Raw genomic sequence first — 27,157 nt, forward strand, 5'->3', positions numbered from 1 at the left:
CTAATGAGGTAGCCACTCATTAATGGCAGTCATTTTACATTTGTGAAGTTTTGTTATCACACTGATGTTTTATGTGTTATCTTAAATTACAAAGGAAAACATATCTTGGTGTGAGATTTCTAGTGCACTGTCAAATGTTATTCTGTCAATTCCACCCAGTGCCAAAAAGACCTCAGGAGACACAGACTGTAAATGTATTTTATTTTGTAAGCAACAATCAAAATATATTTGTGTTACTGATTTCTTCAAATATTAAATGGGATCTTAACAAAATTTGTCCACTTTGATGTATTCTTATACAACTTTGGAATCTGCAAAGACCCTGACTAAAGAAACAGAAGTAATTGCACAACGGAGACTGAAGGTGTTACAGTGCTGCAAATGATGCCAGATGTCTTACATTTAACCAAATACACCTTCAGAGGTCCCTTGATTTTGAGCATTAGGAACAAGAGGACTATACACTGAAAGTATCACTAAGAGCTTTTTGCATTGCTTTATTTAAATACAACAGTATCCAACATAGCTGCTAAACACTGGACAATATTTGAAGTCATAAGTACATCCACATGTTCCTCCAAATGACGTTTGGGGTCCTAAAAGAAAAAAGGAATAAGGAAAGAAAAAGAAAAAAGAACCATATTACTGGTAGATGAATTATTTAGATTTTTTTTTCAGTAGCTGATGAAATTGGTAAAGAAAGCCAAAACTAAATTTATATATATTTTACAATTTAACTTTCCCAATATATTGTTACATTTTCAGGATTTCTAAATCTGTTAAAATGTTAAGGAGCTGATAAAATAAAGATCGATTTACACAATCAATGTTATGACTCTGCAGCAGAAATGATAAAGTGTCACAAGGAATTCTATACAGTCCGAAATCATCTGATTTTTAAAAAAAAGCATAAGCATTTTATCTGTGTGTATAAGCCTGATTATGTGTGTATATTTTCTGCCATTCATATATACTGAATGTCTGAGGGGGTACTTTACTCAAAGCAGACATACCAAAAGGAAAGAGTTCAATGTGAATTCTCATCACTTCCTCTGTAATTTTAATTTAATTCCTATATAATTTTAATATTTCAGGAATAGTGCTTTAAATGATTCAGGAAATATTCTTGGATCAAAAGTCACTGTTAGTAATTTAAAAATTTAAATACAATTTGGATCAATTCTAAAATGTTAAGAATAAATATTTTGTGTAGCTATTTTGAAAAAATGTATCACAGAAAAGAATATAGGTACAATCCGTTAACTTAAACCTGATCAAATCTGTATTTGAAACATGCGAGTTAAAAACAAGACTTAAAATTGCATTGTAATAAAGGAAGTTAAGTTTAAATGCTTAATATACATTTATGTTTAAGGCTGAGCTGATTGAAATATTGCAGCTAAATTTGAAAGCTTTGAAATAAAGGATAGATATTGCACACAATAAAAAACTTTCAATTAAACCATTATTTTCTTATATGTATTGCTAAAATACCAAGACTCCTAACTTTAAACAAATGTTCACCACTGAAATTACTTCTTGGCTGTTCTTTTCTAAACTACAATTTCAATACGCTTGATTTCTTTAAAATACCCAGAGATACAACACGCTACAAATAATTTCAAATAACTAGACCACAACATTAAATTTTCTTTATTTCAGAAATAAGCCTTAGGACATTTTAGGTGACAGAGACTAAGAAAGACTGACAGGAGAAAAAGATATTGGTCTGATTCCATCATAGGCAGTTTTGCTTTTGCCACACAGGAGGCCAAACTAGTGAAGTACTATATTTTTAAAAAATGATTCTGATGATTATTAAACTTTGCCAATTATATATATTTTCAGTTTCACTTTTAATTTCTTTGCTGCTAACTGTTAAATAGAATCTACATCAAGAAACTATAGCATCAGAGTCATTTATTCAAAAAATAGTTACTGAATGCTAGGCTCCAAGTTGGTGATCTAATATTACATATTAGACTAAAATAAGTAGTGGGAAAAGACAACAAGGGTGACTGTATCACACAGGATGAGAGAATAAGATGAATTATATCTCATTTTCGGTTTTGGAGGGTTCCTCTTGTTATTGAAACTGTAATATTCAGAATGCAGTGAGATTTGACTTCACCAATTATGATATTTAAGTCAGACCTTTGCCCCTACTGCTCTATTGAAGAAACTAGTTTTGCGGTGAATTGGTAACACACTTCCCTCAGTTATCTACATTACTTCTTGTGGCAGCTGGGTGATTCTTAGAGATTTCCCATCCAAGAATGGTCCTGGCCCAAACCTACATAGCTTGTGAGATGTGATGGGATCAGAGCATATGGTAGGATGGCTGAAAGCAAAGACAGCTTAGTGTCTTGCATCTGAAATATCAAGATTCTGCCAACATCAGCAATATGATAACCATGTTCCATGAAATGAAAAAATGTAATCAACATTCTTTAAAAAACAGTCTAATTAATCTGTAGATTCTTTTAATTGGTTGGTGTGTTCCCCCCAACCTTCAGAAAAATAGGAACTAAAATATATATTTCATCTTGGGAAAAGTGAAAGAGCAAATACTTAAAACCTTTTCTCTTCACTCAGTAGAATCCAACAGGGCTCTAAGCTTTCTCAGGAATATTACCTATATATTGAAGCCTACATGTTGATAAACTATATCATTTTTAAAACTGTTACATATGAAATAAACCTACCATTCTATTATCTTCATGGACAATATTATTTCAAGTAAAAATAGTGCTTGGAAAATGAACTCAGGACACAAGTTTCCTACTTTATTTCTACAAAATTGTTTTCACTAAAGATAGTATCTCACAGGTATATTGTGATTTACTTCTCTATAGATGGCAAAAAGAATCTGACATCAAATAATTCAGGGACCTTTAAAATTAGAATCACATTTACATGACAGAAGAAAAACGTACAGTGAACAGACAGGGAAAAAAAATCACACAGGCTCCAAAATACTTTTAACTCTACAAGAGTATGTTATTATGTGACTGCATAACCTATTACAGTACACCTCACCTGCTTGCCAACATTCTTTATTGCCAGCTGTTCAGGTGTCATCTTATCTTCTTCTTCTACAGCCTGTCAATGAAACACAAAGGACAGAGTTTCAAATTCTAAATGTACTTTTCCCACTGCAGAATAATCATCAAAGATAATGATGATCATAATTTTCATTCACAGAACCTTTTATTCAAGTAATTTATTGCACAAAAAAGCAATTTTGCTAATCTTCAGAACAGCCTTCAGGGTAATAAAAACTATAACCACCATCATTTTGAAAACAGACTTAAGAAATTTGTAAAAGACATTGAAAATATCAAATTGGACCACCAAATGGAAGTGGTAACCATTTGAAAACTGTTATGGAATTATCTGAGGGATGGCTAAACTGGAGGATGGAAGAAACTAAGGGAGCTGCTTGTGGCACTGGGGTACTAACTAGTCCTATTCTGTCTTCTTTTTCTTTTCCTACTTTCACTATGGTTCTCCCCCAACTTCCTATTATCTTTGTCTCCTTTTTCTTGTCAACCAAACTGTGCATACCCAGTATCTAACTATCAGTAACACTTAGGATCAAAGGACCTGCTACTGACTTTTGATCCACAGTTAACAAATCATATAGTGTAATCCCTTAATACCTTCACATATTTAAATCTCTAAAAGTAATAGATGTACTCAGAAAAAATTCTCACTTCTCCACATGAATGATCTTTAATAATCATGAAGAAATAGAGTAATCTGAAGTTTTCAACATCAAAAAAATTACTTGAAATAAATGCCAAATCAAATAAAAATTAAATCAACCAAACCATATATACAAACCACTTTCTACTATTTTCAAAGCCAGCTACAAACTTTTATGTGTATGATCATAAATTTTCTAGCAGAATAATTTTGAAGTAATTACAGCATTTAGATTAGCTACCAGTATTGCCCTCTACCCTAATAATGGCACCACTGTGTAACGTCTTTATTGAGAATTCTAAGTTTAAGCAACTTCTTTCTTAACAGCTTTGGGTATGCTACTGCCTGAAGCTAGGACTCTGCATCAGGAGAACTCCTGGTCTATGATTTATTCACAGCATTTGATAAATGGAAAATGAAGAAAATTTAAGTATCACCAATCTTAAGAAGTAATACCATAGCACTTAATATGGTTACAAAGGGGGTGAGAGGACAGGGGCAGAAAGCAGGAAGCCAAAATCCCAGTGAGGGTTAGATTTGGATACTCTAAACTTAATCATCTCGCAGCTGCCAAATTTCTTCATGTGTGAACAATGAACACGTAGGAAATGCAATCATCAGACATTTCACATAAACTGGGAAGTTTGGCTGCATTTCACACATTCTTAATAGTTTTGTAAACAGAGAACTTGAAAATGAGCAAAGATGGCAAGTATCTAATTTTATAAACGGACAAACTATCTGGAGAATTTTCCGCAGTAGAATCTGCCTAAAGAGAAAAGACAGTGAATAAGTATTGTATCTACTGATTATTACAGGATACTTATTTACAACACATCATTAGGAAATACATTTATGACTCATAAAACTAAAAAAGGGAAAATAAGTTAATAACACTCCAAATCTAGAATTCCCTAGACAGAGAATATATTCATTTTCAGAGTCAGATGTCACTCCTATTATTCGCAGCTAGTTAAAAAAGTATCTTCTAACTGGGAAATTGCTTCTCCTACTATCTCAGTGTTTTACATATACGGAAACACTGGCAACGCATAAAAAGTTTGTCTTTCTAAATTACTTTTACAGATCATGACACTATACCTTACCAACCTGAAAACATATTAGATAAATGGAACAATTCACGTTAAGTCTGTACTCTATATCCATTCAGTGTTAGTTGTTCTATGCACACGCCAACAATAGTACTTTACAGTATTGGAAGGAGGTAAGGGTTTTGGAATTTGGCTCAAAATACCAGTCCATGTACAAAATAGTTATTATGGAGTATTTTGGAGTGTTGCAAATATCAAAGATGGCAGACATGCAAAGATGAAAGTAAAAAAGCACTTAAAGCATTGATCTTATTTGAAAGGTTAAACAGAATATAAAAAGCTCTAACTCAATCTTAAAAATCTTTTATATCATTTAACCACTTCACCAATTAGTTTTTCCATTTCCTATAATTAAAAGAGAGAGTTCACAAACTCTTTGAGAAGTGCAGATGGTAAAAAGTACTCCCAGCCATAGATGCCATCTGGAAAATGAGGAGCAGCTGTAGATTTAGGCATATACTAAGGTTGCAAACCCCCATGACAAAAGAGTAAGCACATCTCTTACATTCTGAGATAGACCAGATCATCACATTAAACCCCTAAATATTTTCTCCATCTAGCTAAGTTACCTTTATCTCATCTATCATCTGGGCAAGACCAGTTTGCCTTCATTCATAGCTCTAATCTGGCTAGTCACCAGGAAAAATTAAGAAATGGTAGCAGCAGAAACAAATGAAATTCAGGCACAGGCAGTGTCCTTACTAGGGGAACTTCTGTGTTTATGGCAACTTCTGTGATTTGGCATCAAATTTTGCTTTTGCATTCGTGCTCTTCGGTTTACTCAACCAACAAAAAAGCACTGAAAATGTTTGTGGCTATTCACACTAGAAACGTTTTTAACAGTTTATCAACAAAGACCCCCAGATGGCTATCCCATCATGCACGGTCTGCACAGTTCTAAGAAATTCCTGGAATTTGGTCTGTTATGTTATCATAATCCCCTCAGATGTACCCCCTATCTTAAAGAGGCTTTTACTAAAGCCATTAACCTCATTATCTTTTTCCTGGTAATGGTCAAATTTCTCAAATGGAAAACCTGTGTTTCAAATTTTACCATTTTATTTACCCTTTAACAAACATGGATTGGACCCTTAGCACTTCATGAATACTCTTTTAAGGATCTCCACCTGGCAAATTCCAATGGACTCAGTTTACTTGAACTTTCTGAACACCTTTTCCAATACCCCTTTTCTCTTCTAATCCTTTAACCTCTGCTTTCATGACACCATGTCTCTTATTTCACTTTATATGTCACATCTATTCCATTCCTTGGGCTTCTTTTTTTCCCTTTGATATGTTTGCGGTGTTCACTCTTAACATGCCATGCTTCCATTTAAGCACATGCTTTGTAAAAGCACCTATATGGTATATTTTTTCACCATTAAACAATCTCTGCATAAACTGCTAGTGAATGTAATACAGGCATTTTAGTTCTTTCTTGATTTTCATAAAAAGTCAATGCATTGACTATATAACTGAAAATCACATTATGGGTTATGGGTATAGAGAATAAGTTTAAAGAAATGCCTTTTATAAAACATACTTGGGAAAGCAAAATTAACAAACATGAAACAATTAGAAAACTATCTGAGAAAGTATTACATGTGTGAATATGGAGAACAAAAAGATGGGTTTCCTACAACCGTCAGTAATTAAACATTAACATGTACATATTAATTTACTGAATCCTTAAAACATCCCAGTGAAGTAATCTACATTTTACATAAAGAAATTAGGCACTATCTCCTATATGTTAATTCCAGCAATACTTCTACTATAAATTTTTTTTCTAACTCTTCTTTTGAAAGTACTTATAACACTCTAGTACATTCTATGTATGTCCTCAACAGTAGAATTTTCATCATTTTATACATTCAGTAAATAACTATTAAGTACTCACTATGAGTAAGACAGTTCTTGCTCTTCAAGAACCTTGCATTTGGGCTTTACTTTACCTGCCTGTAAATCTCAAATTATAATGCAATATGAAATATACAAAAAAGGAGTGTGCCCAACGAATGATGGGGACACTATATAGCCATACAGCCAATAAGCAATGAAACTGTGACTTAAATATAGTCTTATCTATCTCCAAAGACCTCAAAGCAACATTCATGGTAATTCGGGAAATCATTACTTTTTAATGACACATCCTGAATAAAGCCAAACCCATGATTTATTAAGTGACCCTGAATACGTAAATTCTTTCTAAAAATATTATAAGGAATCCAATTTTAAAATGTAATTATATAAAATAGAGATATAAAATAAAGATCATGTGTGTGCCCATACAAGTGTGTGTATGTATAATAGAAACTGTAGTTTAGACAGTTGAAAAAAATTTCTATGGCAGAGTCTACTGCTAGTTGCCTACCTAATACACATCTCTTTCTTCTTTTATAATATAGCTCTAATTTTATTAAAGGCAGTAAAAGACCATATAGCCTTTCTCAAAGCAAAGTATGTCCACTTGATTAAGTTCTGCCAATGAGATATAATCAGAAGTGCTGGGTGGGACTTATACAAAGGATCCTGAAAAGGAATTGATTTAGCTGAGAGGTCTCTCTCTTTTGCCCTTGCATTTCTTCCTGTTGCTTGGAACTCAGATGGGATGGCTAAAGCTTTAGCAATCACCATGAATCATGAGGAGATCTAAACGATGGAAGCCAATACAAGGAAAGTGGAGCAAAAGACGGAGATATCTGGGTATGCGAATGTAATAACTTCAAAGTTTCACATGGCCTTGAATTGCAAGAGATATACATTCCTATCCTGTTTAAGCCATTGCTACCTCAAGCTAACACAATCTTAGATATAAATAACACCTGCTTAGTGCAAAAACTAAAAAGAATCCAGGATTTACGTAAAGTATAAAATTCCCCCACCTTCCACCTGAGAGGTGACACTGTTAACAGCATAATACGTTGAGATATATGTGAGACAGAGGTATCATTGAAAAATGGAGGGAAGGTAACATAGCAGGGACTTTTCATATTGTTACACAATTTTGTTTTATACACATAACATCAACTTTTAAATATTTCTCTAAGTTGGTACTTGTAGAATTTCATTCTTCATAATAAATCCTTAAAAGAGAACATGTTGGCTTAGAGTTATATGCACTTAAAATTTAAAGATAAAATGGGAGATGGCCTTCAAAAATGTCATATATCACTTTTTTATTTTCCCACTAGTGGCGCATTCTCCCAAAGCATTTTTTATAATTTGAAAAGAAAAAAAAAAAAAATCTACTTATACTTTTAACTTTTTTCTTTGAATACTTAATAAGGTTGAACTCTTTTTCATGTTTATATGCCATTCATCTTCAGTGAATTTTCCAGCTCTGTTGTCCAATTTATTATCGTTTCTTTATATTTTATAGGAATTCTTTGTCTGTTATGTACTTTTTGGATACTAGCCTTTTCTGTGTTATAGGTACAAATATTTTCTGCCAGTCTGACTCCTAATAAGCATTCAATAAATGTTATTTTTATTGCAGGTGAACTTTACTGTCAAGTTATCAAAATTTAAAAGCTCACTGATATTCTTACTAGCACTAAAGTAACCTTTGGGAAGCTTGACCACAGCTTTACAAATACGAAGTCTTCCTTTTTGGAAACGGGAATTTATTCACAAATGTTTTTAGTATTTTTCAAAGAAGTCACATATACATATTTATACATTTACATTTTTATGGTAGTTATTCCTAAATACTTTGTAATTTTGGATGCTTCTGTGAACTGATTTGCCTTTTATATTTTTCAACTGGTTTCAGCTTATGTAACTGCATGGCTACGTAATTCTCAATCATGATAGTTCTAATAGTACTCTAGTTTCATGTATTTCTATGCTTGGTTGCAAACATATCCTATCATACTTAAATAATGATAATCTGGCCTGGTTTCCCAATATTTATATCTTATTTTGTTTTTCTTATCTTATTGCACTAGCACAAAACAAGACCTTCTTATTTAATACAGCTACTTTAATAAACCAAATGTAATCATATAATTACATATTTTATATGTAATTACATAAAAGTTGCATCCAAACCTTCTTTCAGGTTACTAAGTAGGCAGTTTTCTACCTGAAAAGTAAACTGTCAGATCTCTGAATTTACAGGGCTACATGCTTGAAAACAAAGCAAATTTTTATATGTCTATGCTATTTTTAAAAAAGTCTTTTACAATTCATTTTTTCTCTGGCAGATTCATTTACAAATATCCAATCAAATGTTATCAATATTAAAATATTGATGCATCTTGGCACAAATAAACTAGGAGATTTGGAATAAAAGAGTTGTGGGTGCTAAAGTTCAGTAACTAGAGAAATCAATGACTAATAATCAAGCAGAACCTCTGCGTAGACTTCAGACTTGAAATTAAAAAGTTGGCACAAAGGAATTTAATTATTTTCTAACCTTCTTTCACTTTAGGAGCTAACTGGCACCTAACAGTAATTACCTTAGTTTAAAACACCAACCAATTAAAAAGAATACTATGAAGAACTGGTTGTATGGGCCTTTCTTTTTATATTTTAAGTGTTACTAAAAACTCCACCACATTCTCTTTCAATCACAGAGGGAATTACAGTCCCAAATTTGGACTCCTTCATATCACAGCTTATACATTGTTTTCACTTTATAACCAAACCTTACAAATTTTTGAGTACTTCAGAGATTTTTTAAAACTGTAAAATAGCAAAAACTTCTGTGGATGGGCAGCAGTAACCATAAATAGGTTATTTCCTGGCAGTAGTACCAATAAGAATTTACTTAAACTTGTAATGTTACAGAGAAATGAAAACCATTCCTACAGTCTGCTGAATAATAACTTAAATTTCTTTAAAGGTTAATTTATAAAAGGTTAACTGTTTTAAATATGATAAACTATTTTTTTCTCTTTAATCTCCACAGCACGAAAACATACACTAGAAAGATTAATATATATATATATATATATATATATATATATATATATATATATATATATATATATATATATATTACCTACAATCCAGAAGAAATGGGAATTTCCAGCTGGAACACTACATATAAATCAGGGCATGCTCTTCAAAACCATACCTAATTCTGCTGGAATTTAGCTTGTATGGGCCCATCAACATTTTTTCAAAGCTCAATTCTCTCAAAAGACTTGTTAACACCTGGCAAATCTTATACACTGTCTCTTGGTTAATATTTATTCTGTAAGATGTGCTTAATTTAAAAAGTAAAATATTACTTTTTTGGTGTGACAACCAATATCAACTTTAACTGTCTCCAAAAGCTCTAGCCCCCACCATTAATTTTTAGTCCCACATAGTAAACTGCTTGTTTCAACTCTTTTTTTTTTTTTTGGCCGAGCCATGATTTTGATTTTGGGATCTTAGTTCCCCGACCAGGGGTTGAACCAGCACCCTCGGCAGTGAAAGTGCAGAGTCCTAACCACTGGACCGCCAGGGAATTCCCTGCTTGTTTAATCTCTTTATCTTCTTCCTCAATCTTTCTACTTCTACTTAAATTGGAAATGTTAATGGTACCAACATACTTCTAGTCACCTAGGCGGGAGACCTTTAACTCATCTTTGATTCCTTCTTCTTTTACTTTATCTATCCAACTGGCACCACGTTTTATTTTATTAGTTTATTGATATCTCCCTTCCCACTGCCACCACAGTAATTCAGACACTTAGTACCTTTTGTTTGGGTAATAGCAAGCTCCTCCTAAATATAGAATCTCCATTTCAAATCTCCTCTTACAACACTCTTTCTTCTATAGCCTTGTCAAATTATGTTTCTAAAGTCAGGTTCTGGGTATACCATGCCCTTGATCAAAAATAACTCTATCCTGATTTTCCAAACTCTGTTACTTGACTTCAGTAACTTTAAAATTCTTTATTCCCCACTATTCACCCTTTTATGTACACCCTTCTCATGTACTCTAGCCAAACACAGTTTCCTAAAGATGCCCTTGCTCTTCTGTCTCCTAGTCTTGCTCACGATGTTCAGTTGGCCTAGGGTAACATTTCTTTGTACGTCCAAATCTTATTCATGCTTTAAGGTCTAGTTCAAATGTTATTCTCTAAAGACAGCATCCTGGGTCTGTACCAGCTGAAAGCAAAAGCCTTTGAACTTCTACAGGACTTCACATGAACTTCTCTATGGCAGTGTTCTCTAACTTCTAACTTGAATGAGTATACAGATCTCTTGGAAATCTTGTTAAAATGTTGATTCTGATTTAGTAAGTCAAAGACCTGCATTTCTAACAAGATCCCAAGTGATACTGATGCAGCTGGTCTGTGGACAATCTGAATACTAAGGTGTTATCAAACACACGGATTTTGGTCAAGTACTCTGGTTATGAACTTTTCTTAACGCCCCTGTTTTCCTAAAAATGAAGGAAGGATCCCTGTTTTCCACTGCAAATTGTACAGAAGATATTCAATAAATATCTGTAAGCATAACACTGTATAGTATGTATACATGTTTTACAAATTGCAGGTTTTCAACCCATTAATAGGTTGCAAACGATATGTCTATGTATATAATACGTATGTATATAACTGAAACAGTATGAAATTGAGTCAAATGAGAAAGAAAATAGAATATAACCACTTGTAATAAGGGTAAATATTGCTTCATAAAACTTTTGTTGCAATATATATACACACATACATATACATTTGCAGGTACTGGGTCAAATGTAAAATCTACTCTTTATATGGGTTTTGGTCAAGAAAGTTGAAAAATACATGTTATGAGTTGAATCATGTCCCCCCTAAAAGGATACATTGAAATCATAACCCTGGTTAGAGATTAGAGTTATGCTGCCACAAGCCAAGGAATGCCTGGGGACCAAGAGAAGCTAGAAAAGAAAAAGAAGGATCCTCCCCACTAGAGGCTTCACAGGGAGCATGGCCCTACCAATACCTTGATTTTGGACTTCTAGCTTCAGAATTGTGAGGGAATAAATTTGTTGTTTTAAGTCACCCATTATATGGTAGTTTGTGATGGCAATGCTAGGAAATTGATATAATACAGAAGATACATTTTAGTCTTGGTCAAGTATTCTCTTAATTTCAGAACTGTAAAAGAACATAAATCTATGAACAAAATGTTATCATGGCCACATATACTTTAGCATACAATAAATATTTTCAGGAGATTGTGAAAAATATAACTTTTTTTACATCCTCATATGAAGTGGTCTCCCTTTGCTACTCTTTACATCATCCTGTTTATTGTCTTCACAGCACTAATTACAATGTATTATGTTGTGTTTATTTGTTTACTTTCTGTTTCCCCTACCAGAAAATAAATTCCATGAGGATAGGTCTTATTTTTTACCATATCCCCAGCACCTGGCGCATAGCAGGTTTTCAATAAATACGTATTAAATGAAAAACAGAGAAGCTCATAAAATAAGTTATATGTTATCAAGTATTAAATGCTGTTGTTGTTGTTCACATCTCCTTGTTCCTCCTTCCCTTCCAAAAAAAAGTCCTCTGAATAGTGAAGAGATTTCAATTGTAAAGCTATTTACAACAGGGGTTGGCAAACTATAGGCCACGGGTCAAATCTAGCCAACTGCCTGTTTTAGTAAATAATGTTTTACTAGGACATAGCCTCACTCATCCCTTTACATATTGTCTATGGCTACTTTTACACTATAACGGCAGAGTTGAGTAGTTGCAACAGACTGGATGGCTTATAAAGCCTAAAATATTTACTATCTGGTCTACAAAATAGGCCACTCTACTCTTAACTATTTATGTTTATACAATGCCTGATATCTAATCATATATATTCCAAAGATTATAAGAAATAAATGTTGAAAGTAAGTTTTCACCTTATTGTAATTTTTGGCTAATTCCAACATCTCTTTTACCACTGATTCATTGTGTTTACAGTGTTCACTGTAGTCCTGAAGTGTCAAACCTTCCATCCAACTCTTCTTATGCAAATTTAACAACATCTAAAAAATATAAAGAAAAATTAATTATTTTCCTGTATTGAGGAAATTTCCTTTATTTGTCTTGAGAAACAACTTTACAAACAACTTTTGGAATTAATGAATTTAAGTTTAATTTTATTAATTTAAATAAACTCTAATAAGTATCCTCCTAAATTTATATTAATAAAATCTAAGGAATACTCCAACTCATGGCCTTTGCATTTGCTGTCCCTTTGCCTCAAAGGCTATTTTTCTTATCTTTGTATGGCTTACATTTCTCACTTCCTTAGAGATAGCTGCCATTCCTCACCACTATATAAAAAAGCCACCCCCTACTATCTAAACATCTTTCTTTCCTTAACTTGCTTTATTATTTTTATAACACTATAAACAGCTGAAATTTTTGTTTTCTTGTTTAGTGTATTTCTCTCCCATTAAAAAGAAATCAAGGCAAGGACTCTGCTGTTTATTTCAAGATCACCAAGGTCTAGATTCTAGAATCTAGATCATAATCTAATCATAGCAAATACTAAATAAGCATATGTTGAATGAATGAAACTACTATGTTACACACAGGATTTCTAATAGTTCATATAGCCCAGCTCTCAAATGCCAAGATAAGGAGGTAAATGCCTCCATTTACTGAATGACTGTGTCAATCTTTCTGAGTCCCTGTTTACATATCTATGAAATGAAGGCTTGTATTAGATAATCTTTAAGTTTTCTTCAAATTCTAATATTCCATCTTTAATTTAAAAAATTTAAACTTCTTTATACCAGAATGAAAAGTCATAAAACTGGGAAGGAAATCACAGATTCATCCACTTTGGAATCACATCAGCAAACTGGGATCAGACCCTATTAGTAGTGATCATGGAACTAAACACCTTAGTTCATTATTTCTCAAACTGGACTCCTAGTTCTGAATACATATTCTTCGGAGTTCATAAGTTTTCAAGTTCAGAGTCTTAAGACAGTTTTTCTTAAAAGTTCTACTCTATAAATAATGTCCTTCAGTTGAGGATAATCATTGAATAAGAAGAGTTTTCTAAATGATTGATACAATTATGCAATGTGAAAAATAAATGGTACCTACAGAATGACTATTGTTCTTTTGCTATGAGAACCAGTATACTTTAAGTGAGATCCACAAGCTATGAGGATCTAAAGACATAGTCGGAAGTGTATGAGTTTAGTTTAGAACAATTATTTGTTTAGAGGTTTGCAGCTAAAAGCGGTACAAAGTTTTCCTTATGCTGGAGAATAAGCTGCATGTTAAAATCACCTATGAGAATTTTCAAGACACACAAGATCTATATTCCTCCATGCCCCTCCTAGGGCCCATGGAGGCAAGAGTAGTTTGGAAAAAAACTGGAAAACTCCTGCACATGTAACCCGAATTTCTTGGATTGCTTCCCATCTTCGCCAGTGACAGTGTTTTAGAAAATACATCCTCGGGAAATTTTGGTGCAGCTGCAACTACCTATGCTATAAAGCTACCTATAATTAAGTGTTGAGAATTGGATTTTTCTAGACTTCAAAAGCAAACAAAGAAAGTTCCCACAGAGCAGCAGAATAATTCTACCATGCCTGGACAAAGATTGGATTGGGCCCCTCAGGTAACACTTGGAGTTAAGTATACAGGTTGGTGAGATAAGAGTAAAGGCAGGGCTTTGGGTATCAAGAAAGCACCTGAACTGAGCTATACTAGGAACATAAATATAATATTAATTAATTTATGTAAGTATTTATATGTGTGTTTTTTATACCAAGGATGGTGGCTAAGTTTATGGGGTACCATAAAGGAAAAAAGGAAAAAAAGAAAAAGAAAATTTGATGTAATTAGATGGATATTTCCAAATAGTTGGGTGTCAGACTGATAAAGTATTTATGTATCTGAATGAATTTTTCAGTTTATGTCTGAGTGGTACCCTTTTAGCCCACAGCCTGTACCTATTCTACATAAAATTAAAATAAGTGTTGAAAATGTACTTCAAGCTATCAACTAAATCTACCACAGCTGATATGAACTTTGGGACGAAAGCAAGCAGATGGAAGAGAACTTTATGGCTCTGTGTCTCCCCTCAGGTCAAGGAAAAACTGGTCCCCTGCAGCCCCTCACTCAAAACCATGCTCAAGCACCCAGGACCTTTGAGTGAGTTTACTGGTGGCTCTGAACTTTTAAAACAATTGTTTATCAGACTTCAGAAAATCTTATACAGCACATTCTCCCCACAATATATAAATAAGACTGAAAATGGAGATGATCTGGTGGAAAGAGGGAGTAGTATGGAGAGCCCTCTTACTCCACCTCCCATACACCATATGCACTAGAATCCCTTCTAAGGTAACTTTGTGGGGAACACTTTCAACTAGTAAGAAAGGTCTTGTTTACTACTGATTATTTATGTTTGGATTTCAGAGTGCATGTAGAAATCAAAACTTAGGGGCTGTCAATAGTACTCATGTTCTTTCAAATTTTTTTAAGTCTTTCTCAGAGAGAAATACAAGAAGCTTATTTGGAGGATGACTAATTGTAATAATAAAGAAAAAAAGCAGTTCAGATTGTAATTTCAAAAAACAATAGGCAGACTTAAATATTTCGAATTAGTTGAGAGAAAAGATTTTTATAGTTGATCATAAAACCAAACTGGAATGTTTGTTTCCTACTTCCTCTCCTGCTTTAGCGCCTACCAATAAGGTAAAATATCTCTCAATTTGTCCAATAAAATATTCCTTTATTTTATGCTATAATTCATCAGGAATGAAAAAATATTTGAAAGCATCAATGAAAGAGGTCAACAATTTAAATTCAAATATACCAGGTAAAAGTTTAAATTGTTTGAAATAGATTTTTTTCCACCTCTAAGATAAAAATTTAAGCTTACCTTCTGTTCCAGTTCATTTTTCCGATAGTTAATAGTAATGGAGTAATAATGTCTGTTTAGTCCATGAATTAATGCCTATATAGACAATGATTAGAAGAAGGACAAATTAGTATTTTTCATCTAATAAAATAAATACAACTGTTTGAAACTGTTGACATATCCTGTAGACCTTTACCATCTTCTAAAAATAACTTTTTATCCTAAATAAATATTAAACTATTTTTTTCTCAGCTACAAGTTTAGAAGTGAGATTTAGAGGTGCAGGGCACACATTCTTTAAAATATGACATAGAGCTGCACAAATTCAAGTTTTAGTAGCCTTGCTCAGAGTCAGAGATATGATTTGACCTCATCATAATCTAACCTATAAATTAATTATTCATAATTTATAAATAATACATAACTTATTAAGTCTGATTTTATGATTATCTACACAGGGGGCTCTTTCTTATTTCAGAAGAAAAGCCTAAAAAGCCATAATAATATAATTATTCCTTCACCCACAATATTAATCTGGAGTTTCCATTTTTCGTAATTCAGTTCTAATATATTAAAAATAACTGTGTCTGCATATGTCTCCAAATTAACGAAATGGAGTTTGTTTTTTACTGGGTCCAGTGACAGGCAATCTCACTAAGCAGAATTTTTTCCACTGTACTTGATCGCCAAGACAAACCGTCAAATCATCATAAAGACTGAAGCTAATGGCATGGCTTTATTAAGAAACAATAATCCTGCATGTGCTGGAATCCATTCAGAGCTGCTCAAATGTCTAACTCTAGCTACACAGGTTCAAATGAGGTCCAGAACAGTTTCTGTGGACCCCTCTATCAGCCTTCTAAGACATTAAAGTACAGAAATACACCTTGGACATATCTTCAAGTACAAAAACAAAAAGGGCTTTGAGGTTAACGCTCAGGAATCTAAAGATACAGCTAACTAAAACAACCACCACACTAATAACTGGATTTTTACAATGTAGTCTTAAGGTGTTGAGGTAGAAGAAGAAGGGGTGGAAAGGAAACATTTGATGAGCACCTGCACCTGCTTTACACAATAAGTCTTCTAATCTTCACAACAACCCAGTAAGGTAGGCTGGTTCCATTTGTATTTTGACAGATGAGGAAATAAGACACAAATCTCAATTTGTCCTAGTTTACACCTAGTAAAAGGCAAAGCTGGGATTTGAACCCAAGTTTTTCTGACTCCAAAGCCCATGTTTTTTTCTATCATATTATGCTACAATGTATCTTAGGAAATTCTTAAATTAAGTCTTTGTACTTCAGGGATCAGAATGAAAACAAAGCATAGTCTTATTTTTAAACTTTGCTAGCAAAAATCGCCCCACCAAATACTAACCCATTTTAGGTATATACTATAACAATCCATTCTTATATTCCTAACATCTGCTATAATAAAATGGTTGCTATATGCAATTAAAGTACTAGGAGTACCTATTAAATCCTTATTCATTTCAATAATAATCAGGAATAGTGAATTAAATTTCAGTGCCTGGATACGCTGTACTGCATGGGTCAAAAAGTGGAGCTAATCAGTGCCTCCCTTAATCTGTACTCACCTTTATGCAAATGAGGAAGTGCATCCTCTGGGTGGAAGAATTAGAAAAAGGTGCCCAGTGCTCCAAGCAAACTCAGCCTGGCTGGAGAGCGAAGTTTACGCTAGATTTCAGGGGCCAACTGCCCTCTCATCCAAGCACCTTTATGCAGTGCTCCAACTATATAATTCTACATAGTGGCCATAAAGCTAATAACAGGTATGGTCAAGAGATACAGAAGTCAGAGAAATGGGCACACAGATAGGTCCACATTTTGGAGATTAACTGTACTGCTGAAATATACAGTTTGGAACTTGAAGGCACTACCTACTTGATTTTCAATTACATTATTTAGGTGAAAGTAGTACAACTAACAGGCAGCATAAAAGATTAGCAGGGACAATAATAAAACAAATATAAATTTAAATCAAATGGTATCCTCAAGCCATTTCCCAATTTCACTTACTCACTTGCTGTGTGCCCCCAAGTACATTCATCCCAAATCATAGGTAAACTGGCAATGTACAGTCCTCCTTCCATATAAACCCAAAGGCACAGGCTCTTTTATTTAGCTCAGTGAAAAATAAATTCTCTCAAATTCCCCATTCTAGTTGACATTGAATTACAAGTTGTGGCAGCATACACCAAATATAAGATTAGCTTTACCAAGGGGGAGACTAGCCTTTTGACAGGGTCAAATTGCAAATTAAGCATAACATACTAGCAAATGCCATAGTATGTCAGGCAGACAAAGAAGTTACATAATCAGGAAATTTCTCAAAACATCAATACTTAACTTTTAAATTTACACCTAACAAACATATGATGAATTTAGGAAAATTTAGGCAATTCTTCATTAAAACAGGATATTGTCCTGAAGCTCATTCATTAATTATTTGAAATCTGCAACAGTTTCTCATAGAAGCACTGTTAAAAAGCATGGTTCTATTCTATAGTGTTTATATTGTGGGCTAAATAATATTTCAGTGGCTGACCTGGGAAGCTAGCCACCTTTTAGAGCACTGTTTCTGGGACAATACTTTTTGGAATTACTAACAGGACTTAGCTTATTGGCTTCTTGGATATCCTGACCCTTGTTTTCTTTGCTCAAAGGCTGCCAACCTTTCAAATAAGGAAGTTCTTCCTAGGTTGGTACTATCAGTCTAAGATGCTATTTATTCTAGACAAAGAGTGGTTTGAAGGAGGAACTAGACAAAGCAGAGTTTTGAGATCCCACTGATTAACTTCCAGGTTATTTCTATGTTTCTTTAAGCTAATCTTTAGAGTAGAGCTTTATAATTTTGTTGGTATGACAAACTCAAAGAAAAGCACACAAATAATCATTACGGTGAAATAATACTTCATTGGCATTGTCCAGACTACTGAGAAGAGGTTAGAAGTTATAACTCCATTTGCTCACTGCTGTGGAAAAGCAGGCATATTATAAAGTACACAGCTTATGATATGTAATAACCTATTTATAGGTTCTTGATAGGTTAAAAAAGTTTCATGCTCTTAAAAAAGGCATATTTACTTAGATCTAAAGGTATATCTGTTTGCCTTATTTTACATTGATAAACTGAAAATGTGGTGCTAAATATTATCCAGGAAATCATACTTCAAAATGAATCTTTCTTTATATAAATATAATAGCTCTGAAAAGAAACAAAACATGTGCTTTGTTCCCTTTAGGGTGGAGAACTGGGTCACAAATGGCAAAAGAAGAAAAGAATTTTTGCTAAATACCTTTTGAATTTTGAGCTGTATATATACATTATCTATGCCAAAATTAATGAATTAATGAAACTTCCAAATATAGTATAAAAGAATGAGGAGCTCTGGTTATGTACTAGTTCCTACAGTAACTCAGTGGATAACCTAGGCAAATCACAAACTTGCTGGGCCTCAGTTTTCCTCACCTACAAAATCATCACAATGGTTCCTTCTAGTACAACTATTTTATAACTGTTTAACAACTACCAAAAACAATGTTTTTCAAATAATTTAACTCTGTTAGACAATGCAGTTGTACTCAGGGCTACACTTAGAGGCTCATAACCCTAGTATAATGCATCTATGCATCAACAGTTACTAAATTTCCATTCAGTTGACAACCAATCTTCATATACACCGTGGCCCTTAAGGATCTGAAATGTTGTTGAACAATTTTTAGTGGAATAGTTTTACATTTTTAGTTACTAAAATAAATGCTTGCTAACTCTCAATTCTATACATTTGACAATAACGGTCAAATGTTCCAAGTACAAAATAATACAAAGTCACATATATTAATAGAAAAGTCTATAGTACAGGCATTACACTTTTCCCTCTCTATCAGGATTATTAATGACTTCTCATTTAAAACATGAAAGTTCACATAAACTTTGTCTATTAGCTTTGTCTTGTGGCAGATACTTCAACATTGTTATTAGTGCTTTAAAAATAACATTTTCTAAAAGCAATATATGTTTCATTGTAGAAAGTTTGAGAAATATGGAGAAGGAAAAACAAGAAAAAAAATTCAGTAATCCTACAACCCAAAGGTAATCAATACTAATATCATATTGTAAATATATAGGCACAGTTTATAAAATATATATTTTCAAAAAGGAGAACTTGCATATGTGATTTTATAATCTTTTTCTTAACATATTTTGAACTTTCCTCAATATATTAAATAGTAGTCTACAGTATAACCCTAATATTGCCCCCCTACTTTAAGTATGATAGTAAAAAAATCAGTGTTAGAAAAGCATTAGTAACCACCCACATGAGTGCTGATGGTACCTGTTAGGTTCCTATTCCTACCAGTAATAAGCGGGTTTAGGAACAAGATCCCTCTAAATACAAACTAACTTTCCTTCAAAATAAAAGGCATGGCCTTTCTGAAAGGCTTCTGATCCCTGAGGTAAAGATTCTGCTAACACATCTTAAAATTCTATTATGAATATCACCATTCACTTCAAGCTCTTCTGGGTTGCTTTCATTCTAGCTTGTCTTAGAAAACTAAGAAATTGTTTTAAGGTGTGCCTTTGTTCTGTCACTTTTTGGCTTGATCCCATTTGAGTGTTTCAGTATTGGAATTGTCTCAAAACTGTAAAGCACCCAGATAAATGTCCTCCTGATGGGCGCTATAAAAACTGTGAAATAAATATATATACAGATTTTAACTGGAAGCCAAAACAAACTAAAATGAAGTGGAAAACAATGATGCTGTAGCTGTTATATACACAGGTCCTTTTAACTTGGGTTTGGAACCTGCTTCATAAAGTTCACCTTAAATTACAGACTATAAGGTAAAAATACAAACCGGACTGATGTAGAAAGAAACAGATTTTAATTATTTAATTAACTCAAATTTTAAGGTTAAAAACCAGTGCTTAAATGTAAAAGATGAAATCTGCAACAGGTGGCTGTTGACTTGCAATTAGTAAAAACTTCTGGCAGAAACACACCATGCAGTAATCACAATGATCTTAGACTGAGATGCTACTTAACAAAAAAAATAATATTTGCAAAAAAATAATGAAGCAGTATGATGCTATGGGGGTTATAAGAAAGGTCATTATCACAGGCTAAACAGGTCCAATAATATATTCTCTTGGAACATGCAAGCATGGGCTTGTCTGTACCCAATCAAAAACACTAGTAGCTTATTTCATACTCACTATACTTTGCAGTTTTCCCTGGCTTCTAAGTAACTTTTTCAAAAGGAACACACCTCAATCCTTTGAAAAACTTTTTCACTTTGATGAAGATTTCAGATGAGTGACTGCTGAAAAAGTAGGCATCTAAAAGTATAAAGTTATCAAAGTATAACCAAGCTTAACCATGGTTAAGTGTCAAAGCCACAACTCCCCAAAGACAATTATATGACAGAGCAAGGTTTCAGAAGGGGAGCAGCAATAGCTACTATGATGTCTCTGTACTATGTGTTCTATTTAACCAAACACGGTATTTCTGTCCTTTTAATTAATCTTCAGAGAAGCAATTAACTATATAGACACAGGTTATGGTGCATTTAAAAACACATTTAAAATAATTTTTGCAGACAATAAAGATCTGTATAAAAACAATGAAGCATGTGGATGATACAAAGAAAACATTAATCACTCAGGAGAATATTAAGTGTCTGAATAACTGTAATAATGGTGGTTGACATCACTAGAAAGAACAAGATATAAACTCTAATCAAAAGAAATATGTAGTTGTGTTTTGTATGATTTGTTTTAAAAGTAGGGATTAATCCAAAAAAAGAAAAAAGAAAAAGGTAAAAATATTTAAGTACTATTTAGGAACTGCTTCTGGGGACCTCTTAAAGTATACAACAATTTACCATTATTTACTACTATAAGAAATATCTACTAACCAAATCAATAATCATACCATGATACCTAATGCACTCCACCTAAAACCCCTATCAGTCCTTTACTACAGTGTTAGCCGTGCAAAGCTGTAAGGTACTCTCAAGATTAAGGCTCTACTATGCCCCCCCAAAAAGGTGTCCTCAAACTATGTTAGGAAAGTTTAAAGACTTCACTGAAAGCAGACTCATATGTGAGCAAATCTAACTTTTGCAACACTATTTCCATAATCTCCTTTTAAAGCACAAGAAAAATTGCAAAACAAATTAAAATGCTAAGTATTGGATCTTAAAATGGTCATTTATAACAGGCTTTTAAAATGTAAAACAGTTTTAACACATTATCAAATACAGGCATTACCTGGATAGATGGCTTGTTTAGGTGACCCAGATTTGAGGTTGTTTGTCTTGGTTCATGTCCTAAGACCATCATATTAGCATTGATCAATCTGAAGGCATCAATAACAACCTGTAAAAAAACAAGGTGTCAGGTCATTTCTTTTTTAAAAAGCAAGTGATGGTGCCAAGCAACACTGGACAAGGCATGATCAACTTGCATCTGTTTCTGGCCTATTTCCAGAAAATCATTTAATTATAATATTAATAAAAAAGAACCTCCTGCTGACTGCGCCATCAGCACACCACCCTCTATCTTGTAATGTAAGGTGACACCAATTATTGCAATTTTCATGAAGCAGTAAAGGGAAATATTAACTTTGCATCTTTATTATTGAAATACGTCATTACTAAACTTACACCAAACAGCCTTCATTGGTGTGCATATGTCTGTCACCTAAATTTTACCTAATCAAAATGAATGACAAAGAGAAACTAAAACTGAAAGTGAGCACAAGCTAAGGGACCACATCTAAAGCCCAGCCCTGTCACATCAATTATACCACCACAGTACTTGAAATGACAACAAAATTACAACCAGCAAGGCACTTGCTCCATGTATTCTCTTCTAGTCAGATACCTTTTACTTCTTGTGACTATAAAAGACTTTGTACCTTGTCTGATGGCCTTAAATGTCCAAGCCACTGTCAAGAATACGAGGCACAATACAAGAAAACCAAGGTCATCCGTGCTTTAAGCCAGGAACATGGTGTAGAATGATACAGCCCTAAGTTCATAGTAAAGAAATAGCAATAGGTATCCTCTTTTTGCCTAGGTGTATTCAAAATTTCTGTAGAGAAACACTTCAAATTCTTACATGATACAAATCATCTCTTAGCTCATATATTAAGAGATTTAACAAGAATCACATACTATCTGAATGCTTTTCTCTGTTCATTATCATGGATTTGAAAGAACTTGTTAAAGCTTTTAAATGTTGTTAAGTTTTATGTAAAGAACCGGGGATCTTAAGACAGATGCCTCTTTCAGGGAATGTAAATCAATTACCTAGAGAATAAACTCAATACATTCTTCACATAAAAATATCTTAAAGCAGGGTAATAAAGTTATTTCTAGATTTGCCTTTAAAAGTGCTAAACAACTGAGATTTATCAATGTTTTAAAAGCTATTGTCAACTAGACTGTTTCTCATTTGTATAATTATTGTTTGAGGATACTAAGGGATTAAAAAAAATTTATTTCCAAAATAAGCCAACTGGAATCTAATCAAGTCTGAAAAATCTGTAATAAGTATTACTAAATGCTATATGCTAAAGAATAAGATTTAAAGAAAGAAAGAAAGGAAAAATCACCCTTTCTAAAAAGCTGCCATGAAGGGTCAATGGTACTAATGAATACAAACTTACACCAAAGCACTATGACAAGTGACTCAATCTAAGGGCCTCCATCTACTCTGGCAATCCCCACCCCCGCCCCAAAACTTTGAATTTTGCTTTTATTTCTAACAGTTTGAATTTCCCCAAAGATTCCTCTTGCCTTAAAATAAAACCAAGTATCCCCAGAACATGCACGATTTAATACTTTGTGAAAACTTTTTTCTTTTTATACAGTAACTATAATCGACTTAACTTGTACAATTATGTATAAATAAATATGGCCTAGGTTTATACCTCTTGCTTATACTTAAATTTTTTTCTAATCACATTTTCATAAAGTAATAAGTACTACTATTAAACATGCTTTAATCAGATATTATCATAAATAATTTCAAACAATTATTTAAAAACATATAAAAGTAAAATTTTCTAAAATTTTCTACTAAAAAGCACATAAAAATAAGATAAAATGTAGGCTAAAGAAGGGAAAAGAGACCATTTTGATAGACAGATGTACAACTTAAATAAATACAAAATTAAGAATTGCTTCCCTAACCAATAGCAGTAAATATTTAAGAGCAAAGCATCATTTTGGTCCAATTGTTTTTAGAATACTTGGATTCCATTTAAAGATTTCAGTATCATTTGTAGAAAAAGAACACTTCTACAAAACTATGAAAATTCCACAATATATCACAAAATATCTTTTTTATAATGAATGCTTTCAAACTAGAACAGGAGACCAGCTATTTTACACAAAAAAAATCTCTGTAATACTTCTCTGGAATATTATTAACAGGTGTGAAACTTCGTAAAAGGGAAATGAAAATACCAGCTAAAGAGATATCATGATCAATTAAAAACAATCTGAAATTTAGAAATTTTAATTCTATTTAAAATTAAGAGAAAAATCCAAGAATTTAATATACTGTTCAACTAGTAAATGATGGCCTATACGAAATGAAATGTTTAGAATGACGATTTCTGAGCAGCAACATGAAAGCCAATAGAAAATGAACACTTTACACCAAGATTAAAGGAATTTGCTGCCATCACTATAGCAACTGTCTTAAGGAAACTAACATGTTCAACAACCTGCAGACCAAAATTAGATTTAGTACACAATAAAAATATAAATATGGCAATATAGTCTACATTTTAATTTCTGTACAATTTTATAATTGCTTTTTGTGCTGTAAGAATAAGTGGGTTTCTCCTTTAGAGCAGCCTATCAAAATAGACTCATTAATGTCCAGTGCACTAATGAGCAATGGGTGAAGAAGGTGTTAATTATGCCACAGTAAGATTCAAGAAAAAGCCTTGGTGAGCACTTGGAGGTGTGTATAAGCTGAAGGCGTTTCTCCATGCTTATGTATTTACAGCATGATGCAACAGAATGACAGCAAAGTGGTCACTCCATGGATGAGAACAGAAATCTTAGATACAATATACTGAACAAAGAACCCCCAAGGATTAATTAAGGTATGGGAGGGGGGCAGGGGAAAAATTCATTTTTTTGAGCTACATGAATTTTCTAAATGGTTTATTTTAAAGTATATATACATTAAACCAGTTCAGCTTATGTCTTATAAGGTTATAAATCCAAAAAGTAATTTAGCCAAAAAACTTTGCACAAAAACTACCTCCTTAATATGTACTAACAAAAACTTCCAAGCTAAAGTATGACGAATATTTTCAGGAATATGAAGCTAGACTTTTATATTTCCTTTCCATGATGCAGTCCTACGCACCACATTGAATCTCTATTCACCAGCCTGACCATTTAATTTTTTCTGGTACAAGTGCCTTGAGACTTTTCAGAGGTCACTGCAACAGTAGACAGCTTATAACAAAACCATTAGCAGTTTGGCTAGCTTAGGGAAACCTCTTACTTTCCTTTTTTGTTTATTATCACTGCATGAATCTGCAGCATATGATAGTTTATAATTTCTCAGGCTTGTTAAATTCATGTTAAAGGTCTGTTTTCTTGTTGAATAAATTTTGTTCATATAACGCTGCCTATTTCATACACTCAGTCTTTAATAGCACCTTTGGTCTATGCGCAACTCACAGATCAAAACAGAGGACTAAAATAGGGGTTGATGATGCTATTTACATGTGTGATTCCTGCTGTCTTCTTGTTAGTAGCTTTAATATAATAGAAGACCTTGTCTGTTTTGTAATTAACACATCTTTACTGGAGAGATATTTGGAAGTGATTGCTGTGAATATACTGGTTAGTAAAATAAACACAATCACACACCACTTTCTGTTATCAGACAAATTTGTGAATTGTACACATTATACCCCAGATCAACAAACTGTGATATAACAGCCAAGTAGAAGACACATATTTATATAACCCTTTATTTTTCTGAAAATATGTATTCACTCTGACCTTGCAAATATAATTAGCTTGTGGGATGTGCAGATTTCAGTACCATGGTTGCTTTACTAATTGCAACTCTTGGAAATAGATACTAAATATTTGGAAGCTGCCAATACAAAATAAAAACTGCATCTTTTTTGTACATCTGTCTTAGCTTATAAAAGCAAAATAGTTTTAAAAACAATACTGTGTTCCACATTTATTCCAAGCACACCCAAGGGTCAAAGACCTATCATTTCATTTTAACAACGAATCTGGTTTAGGACACAAAACTGTAATTATTTTCAAATTCGGTTTAATCCATAATTTTTTGGCTTCTTTCATGAGTATGGTACAGTTTATCCAACATGCTATTTATTTTTAAATTCATGTTTTCATATCAACTGCTAGGTCACTGAAAGACTAGACTAAATTTCTAAAGCACCAATGTATGGTTCCCAAATTTTACACTCAAAGGAGACTAATTTTTAAGTAAAGCTTGTAAAATTAATTTAATACAAAGGTGTTTGAAAGAAAAATGCACAAGCACTTCTGGCAGTAGATACTGTAATTCATAATTTCTCTCCCTCCCTACCCCCCTCTCTTTTTTTGTTTAACAGTAGCTGCCTTTGGCATTCCCAGCTGCCCTTATATTGAAGTCAATGACTATGGGAAGTGTTTATATATAAAGTGAGCTGGAAGAAAAAAAGCCTGAAAAAAAAATTCAGACCTCAAAATCAATGTCAAACATCAAGAAAAGAAAAAAGTTACAATTCAGTGACCAGTTAGGTTACATATTTAAACACATATAAACCCACCACCATAAAAAATAAGTCTCTAAATGACTATAAAAATGCTAGGTGTGGAAATCAAATACCCTTTATCACCTAGAAATGACCTGTTATCAGCTGCTTAGGTTGTTTCTAGATTCTTTAAAAATTAAGGGTGCACGTGACCTGGGAAGTACTGCTGGGGTTTGTGACCCGTTCATTACTTCTGCTGCCGTGCACTGCCAGGCATCTATAAGAGAAAAACATCTTATGTCTCTTGTAAGCCCACAGCATAAAAAATTCAAAGAAATCTTACTTTTTATGCCATTTCCAATGAAAAGCACTAAGAACTAAAACTGACTCATGCCAAATGCATATCACTGAATTGCTGTGATTTCTTAGTCTCAACTTTGCAACATGGAAATTATTTATAAAATGTCAATTTTAGCTCTGGAAAAGAAATTCCTATGTGTATGTACATTTTCTTTCTTCATCCTTGGAGAATTGCTTATTGTAGCTAGAGATCTGTAGTACAACTTCAATATATTGGGAGAAAAGGGGATGGAGTATAACTAGCATAATGTACTTTTTTTTGACAAGTGAAGACATGCATCAAAATTCAAACAGTAAAGCCACCGTTCTGGATATATATACTTTAATAAAAACAAATCGATCTCTAAAAACTAGTATGGTGAAAGGTAATTAAACA

At 33.1% G+C, this 27,157-nt stretch overlaps 1 protein-coding gene across 1 annotated transcript in view; it reads right to left on the reverse strand.

Moving 5' to 3' along the window:
• Positions 1 to 180: 180 nt before the first annotated feature.
• Positions 181 to 27,157, reverse strand: part of PSMD14 (proteasome 26S subunit, non-ATPase 14) — a 90,707-nt gene continuing 63,730 nt past the window's right edge. Inside the window, exons 8-12 of the mRNA XM_068545008.1 lie at positions 21,939 to 22,046; positions 15,660 to 15,734; positions 12,667 to 12,792; positions 3,040 to 3,102; positions 181 to 596 (exon numbers count right to left, since the gene is read on the reverse strand). Of these exons, the coding sequence (XP_068401109.1) occupies positions 498 to 596; positions 3,040 to 3,102; positions 12,667 to 12,792; positions 15,660 to 15,734; positions 21,939 to 22,046 (471 nt within the window). The 3' untranslated portion in view covers positions 181 to 497. The remainder of the gene's footprint in view (positions 597 to 3,039; positions 3,103 to 12,666; positions 12,793 to 15,659; positions 15,735 to 21,938; positions 22,047 to 27,157) is intronic.

This window comes from Eschrichtius robustus, chromosome 5 (assembly GCF_028021215.1).
Source record: "Eschrichtius robustus isolate mEscRob2 chromosome 5, mEscRob2.pri, whole genome shotgun sequence".
Classification (NCBI taxonomy): Eukaryota; Metazoa; Chordata; class Mammalia; order Artiodactyla; family Eschrichtiidae; genus Eschrichtius; species Eschrichtius robustus.